This window comes from Ceratotherium simum, chromosome 18, assembly GCF_057802395.1.
Source record: "Ceratotherium simum simum isolate JZ-2026a chromosome 18, ASM5780239v1, whole genome shotgun sequence".
Lineage (NCBI taxonomy): Eukaryota > Metazoa > Chordata > Mammalia > Perissodactyla > Rhinocerotidae > Ceratotherium > Ceratotherium simum.
Window position 1 is genome coordinate 25791874 of NC_141917.1, and position 16949 is coordinate 25808822.

At 38.4% G+C, this 16949-nt stretch overlaps 1 protein-coding gene across 3 annotated transcripts in view; it reads left to right on the forward strand.

Annotated features, from left to right (window-relative positions):
• CDH6 (cadherin 6) overlaps positions 1–16949 on the forward strand; it is a 126864-nt gene that overhangs the window by 85651 nt on the left and 24264 nt on the right. For all 3 annotated transcript variants that reach the window (XM_014781555.2, XM_087443164.1, XM_087443165.1), the window contains 3 exons: positions 8395–8689; positions 13014–13133; positions 15307–15474. In XM_014781555.2, coding sequence (XP_014637041.1) covers positions 8395–8689; positions 13014–13133; positions 15307–15474 — 583 coding nt within the window. The remainder of the gene's footprint in view (positions 1–8394; positions 8690–13013; positions 13134–15306; positions 15475–16949) is intronic.

A 16949-nucleotide genomic window follows, 5' to 3' on the forward strand; every position in this document is an offset into this window, starting at 1 on the left:
CACGTGCCAAGGGCAACAGAGGAGTCACAGCCAGACATCAGGGGGTATGTGATGGCAATGGGGGTGGCAGGATGGAGTTAGTCACCATGGACCTTGGAGAGCTGAGATCATGATTCTACCTGCCAAAACTGCAGCTGCCACTGAGGAAAGTAATGGATGAGAGATATTGTCTAGATACCAGTGGGCCAGAGGGCAATACAAGGACTGCCTTTGGCTCAAAAAGCCCCCTAATTTCCCTCTGATTCAGGCCATGTGGGTCTCTCTTCTTCGTACACCCAGATGTCATCTTGGACTGGATCAGGGGCAAGAGGAGAAAGCAGAAACCAGAAAGACTGGGATTTATTTGAAAGAGTTATCTAAAGAGACTGTATTATTGAATCAGGCACACTTTATTGGATTGCACTAAATTATTGACTCGATATTCAACCTAATATCGAGTTGTTAATACTCAATGAGATTAGAGCTTGAGTGATAAGCTATTAAAAAAAAAATTAAGGAAGCTGCCTCTTCCTTTGCACATCTGAGTGCAATGTGAGAAAATATGTGACCCTGCAACTTAAGGGAAGGAGTGTTTCTATTTTAGCTGACTCTTGCTTTTATTATCCCAGGTACATACTCAAGGCCTCCTCTGGTTTTCCCCCACACTGAGCCTTGAAACCATGCCATGGGCTCATACTGGCTGCTAAGTCATTTTTCTCACATCAGCAATCTAAACTTCTCCAAGAAGTCTTCCTAACCCACCAAAGAGCTAACACATTTCCTGACTCCACTCTGTCCAACTTACAACTTCTTTCTATGCTCTTCTCCATTTTTTCACTTACCTTGTTATTCCTAATACTTAATAAGAGTACTCAAGTGTCTGATTTCTGCTTTTATTCTGTATCTTTTATATATGAGTCAATTTCCAAGGCTAAATTGCAAGTTCATAAAAGGCAAGTATTAGATGTTTTTTATTCATTGTGTTATGCAGCTTTTCAGGCCAATAAGTGTTTTAAAATGGTCTTGGTTGACAGTTAAATTATTTTTATTATGGAACAATGTTTCCGTGAAATGGAGCATTTTTCATTCATTATCCATTAGTTTCCACAACAGGATGATACTTGAAATATGGTTCGGTTACCTCTTGAAGCTTCTTCATCCTTAATAGGTGACTTCTGTCCCAGCACCCAGTACTTGTAATGGTCAATGTACTCAATGTACTTATAACTTGTCTACTCTTTTTAACAAGTCCAATACAAGTTGGCTTTATTATTGTATTGAGGTTTAATTGGTTATTTAAAACGTTTTTTTTAGATCTGAGGTGATATCTTGAATTCCTCCTTCAGATTGCTCAGATTAGACTATGCACCTAGTGTTTGGTAGTAATTGCTAACTTATCTGGCAACTTCAGAGATGTATATTCTTTTTTGTGTGTATGTGAGAAAGATTGGGCCTCAGCTTACATCCGTTGCCAATCTTCCTCTTTCTGCTGAGGAAGACTAGCCCTGAGCTAACATCTGTACCCATCGTCCTCTATTTTGTATATGGGATGCCGCCACAGCATGGCTTAATGAGTGGTGCGTATGTCCACGCCTGGGATCCGAACCAGCAAACCCCAGGCAGCCACAGTAGAGTGTGCGAACTTAACCACTACGCCACAGGGCCGGCCCCGAGATGTATATTCTTGATACATAGAGTTATCCTAAAATCAAGCGAGAAAGGGGATGGAGGACACTAAGATTTATTGATTGCCTTCTATGCACCAGAAATCTTCATTGATTATTGATATTTTTATCCAATTTTATTTTTACAACATTCATTCATTCATTCTTTGAAATCATTAATTACTGAGGATCTCTGACGTGCCAGTATGTTGGGTGCTGACAAAACAGAAGTGAACCAGACAGGTTTGATGCCTTCCTTCATGAAACTTGCAATCTAGCTATTTGCTGTTGGAACATGAAAACAGCTGTAAAACAAGCCATCAAAAAATCAAAAATGCTGATAGATAAGTGGGGAAAAATTGAGGGTGTATATCAGGAATATAACTGATAATGGCAGCTTAGGGAAGGCTTCCATGAGGAGATAAAGATTACAAAGACCTGATATGTGAATTGGATTAACCAGGTGGTGTTCAGAAAGACTTGATGCCAAGGAACCACATGTAGGAGACCTAGATATGAAAGAGACTAATGTATCTTCAAGAAACTGCAATAAGTAAAGTACACTAGAACAAAGAGAGAATGGTGGCTGATGGGGCTTAAGAGAGTGGCAGAAACTATGGGGGACTTTGGAGGCCATGCTAAGGAGTGAGGAGGGGGGCTTTATCCTAAGAGTAAAGAGAAAACATTGAAGGATTTCATTAGAAGAGAGGTGGCATCTTCAGAGTTGGTGTTGGTGTTGTTGAAGTTGGTCTAGATACAGAAAGGAAAATATATTGAAGGAAGCAATCGTGAGTGTGTCTTAGGAGGGCCTCATCGCAATAGACCAACGAGAAATGGTGGTGGCTGCACCAGGGTGGCACGAGTGGAAATGGAGACAAGCAGGTGAGTCAAGACATAGGTAAGAGGTAGAATTGACAGGAGTTGGTGGCTTAATGAACTTAGGGATGGAGGCAGAGGGGAAGGTGTAGGATGACTCGGGTGACATTTATAGAGATAGCACATACAAGAGGAGGAACAGGTTTTGGAAAGAAAGTGATGAGGTCAATTGGGAAGTACCAAGTGTATGTTTTCTAAGAGACTTGCCTGAGAATCAATTGTATTCTTGATTTTCAATCTCAAGAAAATGGTCTATCCTGGGGTTATATTAACAGCACATAGATATTAGTTGAATCCATGAAAATAGATAGATAATCTCATCTGGGGAGAGTATGTGAAATGAGCAAAGACAAGGACCTAAGACTTAGACCTAAGGGATACCAACATTGAAGGGACGAGGAGAGGAGGAGTACCTGGCAAAGTTAATTATTCTGAGTTCTATCTTATAGATGACAAACTGAAAGTTAAGACAATGTAATTAATTTAATTGATTAGTAAGGAAGTCAGAATTCAGACCCAAATCTTTTCACCTTCAAAATCCACCTTCTGGGGGCCAGCCCCGTGGCTTAGCGGTTAAGTGCGCATGCTCTGCTACTGGCGGCCTGGGTTCGGATCCCAGGCGCGAACCGATGCACGGCTTGTCCAGCCATGCTGAGGTGGCATCCCACGTACAGCAACTAGAAAGATGTGCAACTATGACATACAACTATCTACTGGGGCTTTGGGGAGAAACAAGGGGGAAGAAAAAAAGGGAGGAAGATTGGCAATAGATGTTAGCTCAGGGCTGGTCTTCCTCGGCAAAAAAAAAAAAAAATCCACCTTCTGAATACTTCATGTTTATGATGCAAGAACAATTTGTTGGAGCGTTATCTCTGAGCTAGGCCTTCTGTTAAGCATTTTACATACATTATTTTATTTTCAGAGAAACCTACCTGTAAACTAAGTATCATTATTATTCCTATCATGTAGATGAAGAAACTAAGACTTGGAGAAATTAACTAGTTCCCCAAGATTACACAACTACTACAGAGCATGAATTTATACTCATTTCTTTCCCTGCCCAAGCCCATGCTTTTAACCATTATGATTGTACTAGTTAAGGCAGTGGTTCTCAAACTTGAGCACTCATCAGAATTACCTGGAGGGCTTCTTCAAACACAGATTGCTGGGTGTCAGTCACCCCTTGAGTTTCTGATTCTGCAGGTAGATGGGGCCTGAGAATTTACATGTCTAAGTTCCAGCAAACTGCCACAAATAATATGCTGCCATCAGCGTTTTAATTTGTAAAATAATCATCAGATATAAATTAGTTGACTCATACTAAATGATTAATATTCAAATATATCATATTAAAATATGTAATATAAAATTTTATTAAAAGATATATATATATTTTTTAAGATTTTATTTATTTTTATTTTTCCCCCCAAAGCCCCAGTAGATAGTTGTATGTTATAGCTGCACATCCTTCTAGTTGCTCTATGTGGGACGCGGCCTCAGCATGGCCGGAGAAGCGGTGCGTTGGTGCGCGTCGGGGATCTGAACCCGGGCCGCCAGCAGCGGAGCGCACGCACTTAACCGCTAAGCCATGGGGCCGGCCGAAAATCATTACATTTCTTAAAGGGCCATATTATACTTGCACTACATTCTACAAGCATATTAGTCATAATCCAATACTTTATTTCAGAAAAAAAAATCACATGCTTCCTTCCTTAATCCCCTTCAGGCAATTGTAGGTACTTCCCCGTGTACCGTGGAGGTAAGCTTTTGTTTAGATTCTGTTTTCTTTTTTTTTTGGTGAGGAAGACTGGCCCTATGCTAACATCCGCTGCCAATCTTCCCCTTTTTGCTGGAGGAAGAGTGGCCCTGAGCTAACATCTGTGTCAATCTTCCTCTATTTTTTTTGTATGTGGGTCGCTGCCACAACATGGTTTAATAAATGGTGTATGTCCGCGCCTGGGATCTGAACCCAGGCTGCCAAAGTGTGGTACACCAAACTTAACCACTATGCCACTGGGCTGGCCCCTAGATTCTGTTTTCTGTCTCAATGATGCATATGCTTAGAAGATTCAGTTTGGTTACTGACCCTGATAGTGACTCAGTGACACATACCTATGTGTATGTGTAATGGGAAGAATGGGGCAGCATTAGCTAGCTTCATAAACCACTAAAAACCTGTACAATTAGTGTTATACCTTTGAATTGGAGTCAAAATCAAGTTGAGAGTCAGCACATGCAGCAGGTAAAAAGATGCTGGCCCTGCTTTGGTGACACCCTCCATGGGGCCATGTCTACAACCCCAAATCCCTGTGTGTATTTGTCAAGGGGCTGAACTTAAAAAAATAATAATCAATCAACAGAAAAACAGAAACCGAGAGCTCCTTCTGGAACACAATGCTACAGGTACAGTATTAAAAAGTCCTGCCAGCCCCAGATGAGATGTGACTTCCTGAAGGAAGTGGATAATTTTTACTTGATGGTGAATTGTTAAAAGTGAACCAGATGATTAAACTTAATGGAACAGCCACATTAAACTGAAATTAGTAAAAACATGCCTTGGGCAGCCTACAACCTTTTATTTGTTGTTGTTTAACTTCTGCCTTTTACAGTGGCCATGATGAATGACATCACAAAAGAAAAAATCCAATTAAAATCTAAGTGCTCAATAAACCCCTAATGTCTGGTTGTCACCACTGCTTTCCCCAGCACTAATGTTTTCTGTTTTCCCCAAGAAGAGAGAAAAGAACTGGCCCCAGGGGAGTTCAATGGAAGGGGAAGAGAGTGGGGAAAGAATGTCACACAAAGGCTTCTGGAGCTTTCTGCTCTGTGCACTCCATCAGATGCAGAAACTGCACTTCCAGGGGGCCAAGGTTAAATTGTTTTATTATCATACATTGCCTGAGTGAAGAGATGCATTTTCCCACTAGTGTTCAAATATTGATAAATCAGAATTGGGATCTGCAGAGCAATCCCTGTTCACACTCTTAGCTGGCATCTGGGCTGCCCTTTTATATCGTCTCGGGTGTTTGTTCTATAAGTCATCAAAATGGTCTCTCCTGACAGCCAAAAATAAGTTTCTGATTACTTTTACCTGAATAAATCTTGTGGCCAGATGTGGTATTCACCTACTAAGTGTGCAACAGTTACATATCAAAAGTGATGAAAGTACCGGCCAGGGGGAGTCTATAATCTAGTGGAATGCAAAATATAATAAATCACATGGAAAGACAGCAGTTGCCACCCGGCAGAAGAATACTGGCTTTTGATAACAGATTTTACCTTAGAGATACTGTGTGTTTGTAAAATTGGGTTTTCAAAGTCCTCAAAACAAAGTTCTCAAAGTCAAAATAAGAGCGAAAACACGCTTATAATGAACCAAGGGCTAATAATAGTAACAATATCTTAAATTTTGAAGATGCTTTATAATTTATAAAACATATATCGTGCTTTTATCACATTTAGGTAGCGATTAATGTAGTGTTTGTATATAGTCCCTAATTAGATCTTCATGACAGCCTTCTCCTGGAGCTCTATTATCCTCATTTTACTGATAAGGATCCTGGCACAGGGAGGTTAATTGACTGAGCTACAATCTTCTATTTGGTGAGTGAGACAGAACGAGCCTAGCCCATTCTTGGGCGTCTGCGTGCGGTGCCCCCAGCATTGTGCCAGGCTGCTAACCATGGCTGCCCTGGAGCCGATCCGATGGGCAGTGACATTGTTTCGTTACTCACGACTTAATGAAATAGCTTTTTTAAAGCACTCTTCAGTCATTAGAACTTGACGACGGAGAGTTAAACTTTCCCCAGTGTCTCTTTCTGTGTAATCACGGTTTCAATGTTTCCTTAGCATATCGCATTACACAAATCATGGAGCGCCCTTGTTTTACACTGCTTATTGCATTTGTCTCACTTCTAAGCAATTTCCTCTCCATTTTCATTTATCTTCCATAATTTCTGCCAAATTGCTTTCAAGGCTACTAATTGTATGAGTAATATTCTCTTCCTCAAGCTCTGCTACTAAGTGGCGTTAGCTGTGTGGCATCGGACACAGTTTCCCTATCTCTAAAAACGAGGAGGTTGCAGCATATAATCTATATGGCCTCTTCTTGGGCTCAAGTTCTAATCCTCCAACTCCTTCACATGAGCTGTGTGATTTTGGGAACACTATATAAACTGGAGCCTCAGTTTTCTTGACTCTACAGTGATAGATTCAATTAACTCATATTTCCCTAAGTGGAAATGGAAAACTGTAATGGAGGGTATCATTATGGGTCACACCCAAAAAGGATTCTTTATACAAGAAAGTTCAGGAAAGCTAGATTAAATAAAGTCAAGTACAGTTTTGAACTGTAGGCACTCACAGCCTTTATTATGTTAATGGGCACCAGGCAAGTCCAAGAAAGAGGCAGAATAGGAAGTACTTCCCAAATGTATTGGGCCACGGAACCCTTTTTCCTCAGGAATATCATTTTGTATAACTGATATTCAATGGGATACACTTTTAGAAAGGCTGGTTAGTTGATTTTAAAAGTCCCTTTTGCCCTGAGATTCTCTTTTCAAGTGTGTTTGTAGACACTACCCTGAGCATTTCGTGTAGTGTTAATGAAGAGGGCACAGAGTTGGTTTACCTGTCACTGTTTTCACTGTTATTGTTGTAACATGGCCCACGTTACTCCATTTAGATGGAGTTGAAATCGGGTAGGGATGAGCAGCCTTCCCAAGAAAACTAACTTGTCTGTATGTGGCTGATACTTATAATGGGGGGTTAAAAATAGTTCTCCTCTATAAAAAACACTTTTTTGAAAAATTTGTAAATAGGGTTAGATGATCTGACGACCTATGAGATACCTTGCTAGGGTGGGAAAAAGGGATCAAAGGAAACAACAGCAAGTCCACATTGTGGAAATCAGCTTTGGGAAGGTAACATGGGCTACTTTCCCAAGTTAGGATCATCGTCTCCCACTTCAGTGATATCTTTGTGTTCACTTAACTCAATCCTTTACCTGGACCCACTTCATTGACAGTTCATCTTGTCAGAGCCTCTGCTTTGTTACCTTCAGGACCAGGGAATCCACTACTTCAGAAGGCAGGCTATTCCATTTTAGGCTGGTTCCACTTTTTTGGAAGGTCCTTGCCTATGTTAAACCAAAATCCGAGTGTTAAATGTTCTTGTTCCAGGTGACCTTGTAAATTATCTAGTCAAGGAATTCTCAAGGCATTGCTCACGGCAACACTTAAGATGTTTCTCAAATGGTTTGAGTTGAATTTCATAAAGAAGTAAACAAATGTCACATCTTCCCGGAAAAGCGATTATAAACTCCACCGTGTTAGATTCAAGGAGGTTGACTAGCTTCCCTAAATTCACCAAGACAGGAAAGTGTAGAGACAGAATATACCCAGGTCTCTCTGACTCAAAAAACCAAAATCCTTTTCTCAATAGTATCTCCCCTCTCTAGTATGTCCATGTATATAAAAGCAAGGAGGAGGGTGTATTAGTAGAACGTGAAAGTTGTAGTGAAAATAGTTGCATTCCAGCCAGGCTAATATGTCCTTGGGCATCTAGCTGTTGCTCTGGACTTTAGTTTTCTCTTTTTCAAAACAAGGATTCTAACCCCAGGTCATGGGTGAGAAAAAAAAATGTATTACCGAATTTTCTCCAAGCCCTATTCTACAAATTTCTATGATTATAAGGAAACATATTCATTAATGAATGGTATTTACTATAGACAATTTAAGTAAACAGAAAAGAAAAAAATTTGCACCTCCTAGAGAGGATTGAATGAAAGTTAACAGACCATGTATCGTAAAGACAAAAACGGTTTAGGATCACATGCGTGACTTTTACCTTCTTTAATTTTTTTTTCCTACACTAGTTACATTCAGACCAGGATAGAGGAGATGGATCACTTAAATATATCCTTTCAGGAGATGGAGCAGGAGATCTCTTCATTATCAATGAAAACACAGGGGACATACAGGCCACCAAGAGGCTAGACAGGGAAGAAAAACCCGTGTACATCCTTCGAGCTCAAGCTATAAACAGAAGGACAGGGAGACCTGTGGAGCCTGAGTCTGAATTCATCATCAAGATCCATGACATCAATGACAACGAGCCAATATTTACCAAGGAGGTTTACACGGCCACTGTTCCCGAAATGTCTGATGTCGGTGAGTGAGATGTGACTTCAGCCATCCACTGTTCCTCCTCTAGTCTATCAACTGAAAAAAGAATCCTATGAGTGAAATTTACTGAGCTGAATGAATTTGGATGCTAAATTCAAAAAGTATCCTATTTCAAACAGTCCATATATGTCCATTTTTTTGTTGAGGTATAATTGACATACAACATTATATTAGTTGCAGGTGTACAACATAATGATTTTATATTTGTATATATTGCAAAATGATCACTACAATAAGTCTAGTTAACATCTGTCACCATATATAGTTACAGAATTTTTTTTCTTGTATTGAGAACTTTTAAGATTTACTCTCTTGGCAACTTTCAAATATGTAATACAGTATTATTAACTATACTGGCCATACTGTACATTATGTCCCCATGACTTATTTATTTTATAACTGGATGTTTGTACCTTTTCACTCCCTTCACCCATTTCACCCACCCCCTACTCACTGCCTCTGGCAATGACCAATCTCTTCTCTGTATTGATGAGCTTGGCTTTTTGTTTTTTGGGTTTTTTTAGATTCCACATATAAGTGAGATCATGTGGTATTTGTCTTTCCCTGTCTGACTTATTTCATTTAGCATAATGCCCTCAAGGTCCATCCATGTTGCGCCAACGGCAAGATTTCATTCTTTTTTTTTTTTCATTTTGTGAGGAAGATTAGCCCTGAACTAACATCTGATGCCAATCCTCCTCCTTTTGCTGAGGAAGATTGGCCCTGGGGTAACATCTGTGCCCATCTTCCTTTACTTATGGGACGCCACCACAGCAAGGCTTGACAAGCAGTGTGTCGGTCTGTGCCCAGGATCTGAACCTGTGAACCCCAGGCCACGGAAGCTGAGCGCTTGAATTTAACCGCTACACCACCGGGCCAGCCCCAAGATTTCACTCTTTTTTATGGCTGAATAATATTCCACTGTATACATATACCACATTTTCTTTATCCATTCATCCATTGATGGACGCTTAGGCTGTTTTCATATCTTGGCTACTGTAAATAATGCTGCAATGAACATAGGGGTGCATATATGTTTTCATTTTTTTGGATAAATACCCAGAAGTGGGATTGATGGATCATATGGTAGTTCTATTTTTAGTCTTTGAGGAAACTCCATACTGTTTACCATAGTGGCTGCACCAATTTTCATTCCCAGCAACAGTGCACAAGGGTTCCCTTTTCTCCACATCCTTGCCAACACTTGTTATTTCTTATCTTTTTGATCATCATATATGTCTTTTTTGTAAGGGCACTTGTGTTTCTTAATATTACTCTAGTCTCATTTTATGATTATTTTTAAGAAAACAGCATTTCCTCTAATGATGAGGTATGAAAAGTAGCAAGGTGAGAATGGGAGGAAGAAAGGGAGACCATCTCATCTGCTACCTCTCCCACTCCAAATTCCCACTCTATTTCTTGGGCTGAAAGACAGCAGCCTTTTCTATTTCTCTTAGCCCCTGTTGGAATTAGGCTCCAGGTAAGGATCTCCCCATTGGAAAACAAAAGCCTGGATTTATAGTCCAGACTAAAGAGTAATGGGAGTTGCTTTAAGTAACTGTATATTTGGGAAAGAGACTCAAAGAAATAGATTTTTTTAATCCATAAACAATAGGCAGATGATGTCTAGGGGATATATCCTTTACTAATTGGTGAAAATTAAGAGACTTTCATGACATTAATATGGTGAATTAATATTTTGTGCACAATTCTGCTACCAATTTTGAAGTTAATATGTATGCATTTAATTTGCTTAGATTGGGAGAAGGAAAACAGAATTTAAATTAAGAAAAAAATTCTGGTAACATCACTCTTACCCACATTAAAAGACTTCATGAGAGACAGTGACAAATTTTAAACTATTTGTATAAAGGGTTATTTTTATTTTCACTCTGTCAAATTCAGAAGGGCTAAATTACATAATAAAAACTCTTCTACAATTTTGTGAGTCAGATATCAGAGCCTTTTTAGTTCACAGTTCCAACACTTGGAAAATACCTAATCCATGGAAATGACTCTAAACCATCTAAATTTTTCTTGTGAAGAAATTGCTCATCTCATTACTTGAAGCCACTTTGTTTTGTTAGAAAAATCACAAACCATCAACAAAGAAAAGAGGGGGATTAGAATTCTTTTAAGAGGAAGATTTGTTAGGAAAAATATTTTTTCCTCTAGGTGGTGAAAGGCAGGAAGAATTAATGAAGGATAGTCTCATCATCAGCACCACCCAGGGCAACCATAACCAGATATGCAAATTGTCACGGCACAACTATAGGGGTGTCATTCCCTTTTGAAACCATTATAGAATTAAACATACATTACAAATATTTGGGGATAGCTGGCAGTAACATGTCTTGAGAAAGGGAAGACTTTTTCTAATTTGCACACAGGCACGGTTATGTTCATATTCATCATTGTCATAAATTAACGTCATTATTCTGATATATAAAGGCATCTTAAGCAATTACATAAAGGTAGTGGGACAACAGTAGGGTGAAATAAATGGATTTTGGTGTCAAACAGACTGAGTTTGAAACTATCTCTACTACTAAGCAGCAATGTGGCCTTAGGTAAATGACTTGATTTCTCTGATCCTCCAGTTTCATATCTATAAAAAATAAATAATAAATGTCAACTCCTAATGGTAGTCATGAGGATGAAATGAGAAAACAAGTGCAGAGCCCCCAATACAATATCTGGCAACTAAGAGACACTCAAAACGTCCAGATAATCGTATTCTAAAGGCAATCAAATTTTGTATTGATGTCAAATAAGAATGAGGGTGTTTGTTGACTTCTACTATTAGCTCTCACTCTAAAATCATATGGTTCTCTCTTTCTCCCCACCTCTCTTGCCAGATTACAAGGATGGGTGCTCTATCCCATGCATCAACATGCTACATCCAGAGCATCCAACCCTAACACAGTATGAGATATTTGTTCAATGAATGGAATTGGTTAGATATTACAAAAGCAAAGGAAAAATTCTAATATTCCCTAAATGTAACTTCCCTGCCCTTTTCATAGATGGGAGAACTCTAGCAGTATGTTTACCATTTATCTGATATGAATACCAAAAGTCAGCCATAAAATGATCTTCATCAGAGGGTCTTACCCTTTTCAGAAGTCACAGACCCCTTTAAGAATCAGATAAAAATCTATGGAACTGCTCTTCAATGAAATATACATGTAGGCATGCACATAAAAATTTGCATGCAATTTCATGGGGGTTAGAGATACTTTGAAGGTTATTAGGCAACTGTGGTTCCTAAAATGAGAATGCTGATCTAAAATATCATAGCCTTTTTTGTGCATTTAATTAAAATCATCTTTTAGAATTACAGATTCCAGATACATAGGCTTTGCTGATCCAGTTATTTATTTATTTATTTGTTTTATTTATTTATTTTTGCTGAGGAAGAATCACCCTGAGCTGATATCTGTTGCCAGTCTTCCTCTATTTTGTATGTGGGTAGCCACCATAGCATGGCTGCCAAAGTGGAGCGTGCCAAACTTAACCACTAGGCCATGAGGCTGGCCCCAGTTAATTATTTATTTAATCCAAAACTACCCCTTTTAAAGGTTCAAAACCTTTCAATATCTTAGAATTATCAGGTAGATTTATCAGTTAGGATGCTTTCACTTACAAGTAACAGAAAACCCAACTCAAACTCATTTAAACAATAAAAGTATTTATGGGTCACATTACTTAAGTCCAGAAGTAAAATGTGCTTTGGACATGGTTTGATTTGGGTTCTAGCTATTTCTCTGTCATTTTCTGTCCTTTTCAGCTTTGTCCTCAGGCTGGCATCTCTAAGGTCACAAAATAGCTGTTGCATTGTCAGGCTCCATATCAGCACATTACAGTCCAAGAGAAAGAGCACCTATGCCATAGAATTTCCAGCAAGATCATGAGTGGCCTACTGATTGGACAACCCCTAAACTATTCCCTGTGGACAAACTAATGCAAGATGCCGACTGACTTAGGCCTGGATAACTTGAAAGAATCACCGTAGCAAGAATCAAATCAAATCTCACCCTTGGAGATGGGTTGGAATCAGTTCCACCCAAAGTCGTGGTCATTCTCATGCATCTCTTTAACCTAATCCTTACCATGTTTATAAATTGATCACATTCCTTCAGAGTGAGAAATCCAAGGCTTTATAACCTAGTATCCTAGTGAAGTCCTCCACTCCCTTGCTATGATAGTTTTGTACAAAAGTAAGATCGTGCTTTTTCTTTATGTGTATGTATCAAGGATCTGTAATGGACCCTTAATTTATTTTCAATTCATATTTCTGTCATTACAGGCACATTTGTTGTCCAAGTCACTGCAACTGATGCTGACGATCCAACGTATGGAAACAGTGCTAAAGTTGTCTATAGTATTCTACAGGGGCAGCCCTATTTTTCAGTTGAATCAGAGACAGGTTAGAATTCCTTTTTCATCTTCTATTTACAATCTGTAATTTTAATTGACACACTCAGCTGAGCTAGCACATCTTTTTTTGTGTGTGTGAGGAAGCTCACCCTTGTGCTAACATCTGCCAATCCTCCTCTTTTTTTGCTGAGGAAGACTGGCCCTGGGCTAACGTCTGTGCCCATCCTCCTCCACTTTATATGGGATGCCGCCATAGCATGGCTTGACAAGAGGTGCGTCAGTGCGCGCCCGGGATCCAAACCAGGGGAACCCTGGGCCGGCCCGCTAGCACATTTTTTTAATGAAAACAATCAGCATGATTGAATTTGCTTAGATTTGTCTGCCAAACACCAGTGATATATCTGTGAACATGATATCCAGATCATTTTAATTAAGAAATTTGACAATAGATCTTATAAAACCCACCATGTTTATATAAGGTAGATTCAGAAAAATTATATATTGCTTTATTTTTTCTTCCAGTTTGGGATGAAGCTAAAAGATCAATTCCTTCTGATAGCCATTAGGGCTTTTTACAAATATGCCAATTCTCCTTTTTTTAGTTATTTGGTAAGATTGCATCTCTCTATCCTGCTCTGAAGCTAGATGGAGCCATATGGTTTATTTGGGCCAATAAAATGTGGCAGCAACGTGAGTCACTTCCAAGTGGAACTTTTAGACCTGGTGCACAAGCCACCATGTTCCCTTCCTCTTGCCACAGCAATCATGGATGGAAACCATTGTTGAGATGCATCTCCAGCCTGGAAATCTGTGTGTTATCATGAGCATAGCTTCCTGCTGGCCTGCTCCGAGCATGAGCAAAAAATAAACTTTACTTGTATTTGTTTCCACTGCTTGTTACCACCTCATTATCTAGCCTAGCTAACTGATACAGCCCAAATAAAGTGGATTGCCTTCATGGAATCCTTTCTCAATATCTCATTTTTCTGTACTCTCTCCACAAACTATCATACTATTTTACAAGGAATCATTTTTCAGTAAATATTGTTTGTACTGTCTAGTAAATTCTGCACATATTTTTGCTATCATAATAGGAGCCAAGTTCCTTTTATACATTTTTCAAGTATCCATTATTGTTAGTAGAAATCAAAACCATTCTAGGTTACTACATCCATTTAGAAATCGATGTATTAAGAGGTGCAATGAACTTAGAAAGAATCTCAAGGAGAAAGAAAATGTTGAGTTGAAAAACAATGAGGGTGGAAAATTAGAATTATTCAACTTAACGGACACAAGGCTAAGGTGGTCTCCTGTGTTAAATAGAGAAGTACTATTATTTTAGAACAGAAAGAAGCTGCACTTTCACTGAAGCCAGAACTACAGGAATAAAAATAACCTGTTTTCTGAAGTATTCTCGTTAAAAATTGAAAAAGATATTATCAGCTTCATTAGTTGTTAAGCACTGACTGTGCTACCAGAGAAGGTTATAAGCTTTCTCCAATGATTTTTGAAAGAATGTTGTTAATTTAAGCATAAACCCTACATAGAGATTAGGCAAACTTTTAGAAGTTCTTTCAACTGATTATTTTATAACTACCTAACAATAGAGAGAAATTTAACCTAAGAATGTTGGTCACTGCTGGGACCAGTTGAACTAATGTTCACATCAGCTTTAGGAAAACTTAAATTCTCTAGGATCATACACGATGATAATTATGAGAGAACTGATGCTGTATTTTCTTAAGACCATAGTTTTGTGGTTTAAAAATCCTCAGAACATTCATTATGATGGGCATATTTGATGAGTAATTAGCCAATTTAATAAAGTGAAACTCAAGAGTCAGGTCAATTATATGGCTTTCTTAACAATTTCCTCATAATACACCTAAATGTCTTTTATCAAGCAGCTAAAGTAGTACAGCATTGTATCACATGCCAAGTTATATTTTGCTATATCATTTTAAAACACTTAATATTTATGCTACTTATAGTCTATACTGTTGCAGGATTTGACTTGTACTTATTCTCATTCTCCTTGTATTATGGTGTTCTTTTTAATGCATCTATCTCCCCTGTGTGGTTGTAATTTCCTTCAGTCTAAAGGCTGTATATAATCATCTTTATGACATTGCATATTGTGGGTGACTATGTTTGCATAAATAAATGATTCCATAAAGTATTTTTAATACATCCCTTTGCACTTCTGAATTTCATATCCATAGGTGTCATCAAGACAGCTTTGCTCAACATGGATCGAGAAAACAGGGAGCAGTACCAAGTGGTGATTCAAGCAAAGGATATGGGCGGCCAGATGGGGGGATTATCTGGGACCACCACAGTGAACATCACTCTGACTGACGTCAATGACAACCCTCCACGGTTTCCTCAGAGTAGGAACATTTGATTGAATGAGTTTCTTCAGTGCACTTTTGTAAAACTCTAACTTTAAGAATGATATTTATTTTCCATTATTGTCAAAATTAGTGAACTTCGTAATAACCGGCACGTTATTAAAAATGAGGTGACAATGCTTATGCTCCATAGATGTGAACATTTATGTTCCTGTATTAGTAATTAGCTGAGCAATTTCTGATATGGCTGTTGTTGTAAAGGCAACATCATTGTTTTATTTTTCCTTATTAAAAAGACTACCACAGACATAAATTTGCTTGCGCAGATCATATGTATCAAGCACGCTGCTGATTGTTAGGAAAAATTTGACTTCATGTTCTGTGAATTTAATCAGGCATGTAATCTCTGTTAAATCCTCACGAAGCTTTCTAAGGGGAGGATTTATCATTTTACTGTTTCTAAAAATACAACTGTGGAAATAACTATGTACTTAATCCATTTGTAATCATAAATAGTTTCCTACATTACAGTTAATTGAGATACCAAAAGTCATCTCTAAAATCATTAACTCTCATGATTGGATAGGAAGGAAAGGAAGGAAAAACAACATTCTTAAACGCCCATTTTGTGTCAAGCAGTACACTAGACCATTGCACATAGAGCACCTCAAGTGGCTACTGATTTTAATGTAATTTTTCTTCCAGGAACAAAATTCTTTTCTGACCATGATCCTAAGAAAATTACTCAATTCTATCTTCCAGGAGAGAATAGCTGCCCCTCATTCAATAGAAAACCCACGTACTCAATCGTGGCACTTCGTTAGAGCTGGTCAGCTAATATGGGCTTCTTTTATAATGGAGATACACGTGGGTCAATCGGAAAGAGTTTTATTTACTTTTTTCAAATACTTGATCACAGTTAGCTAAATGCAAAAACAGAATAGCTAACTAATTTCTGACTGAAAAGGTAAAAGAAAGGTTTTATGAACCCTAAAATTTCCCCTCACAGAGGCCTGAAATGAAAATAATCAGGATCACCACCAACACTTTACCCAAAAACCTCCTTTTCAATATGGAAATGACATGTTGAATTCACCCCCACCTTGATACGACAGGGATCATACCTCACTCTGCTCTCTCCTTGGATAGCCTGTGATCTTTACAGGATAATCTACCCAGGCAAGAGAGGGGAGAATACCTCTAGAGAAAAACTTGGCCTGTTTTATCATTTTACCAAGGATGAGCCCAATATTTAGTGGATTGATATTGAACAACTATATTTTAGTCGTGTCATAGTCTAAATTTTTCCGAAATAATTTTCACGAATGGTTGGCAAAATGTAATGGATGAGAGAATAAGTTTGGTCCTAAGTACATGCTGGCCTGGCAGATCTAAATTGAAACTCACATGTAGTTTCCTTAAGGTAATTTTGCAACACAAGCACAAAAGATAAGTGTATATCTATGAAATATAGGTTTTTAATTCGTAATATAAATATAAGAATGAGAGAAATC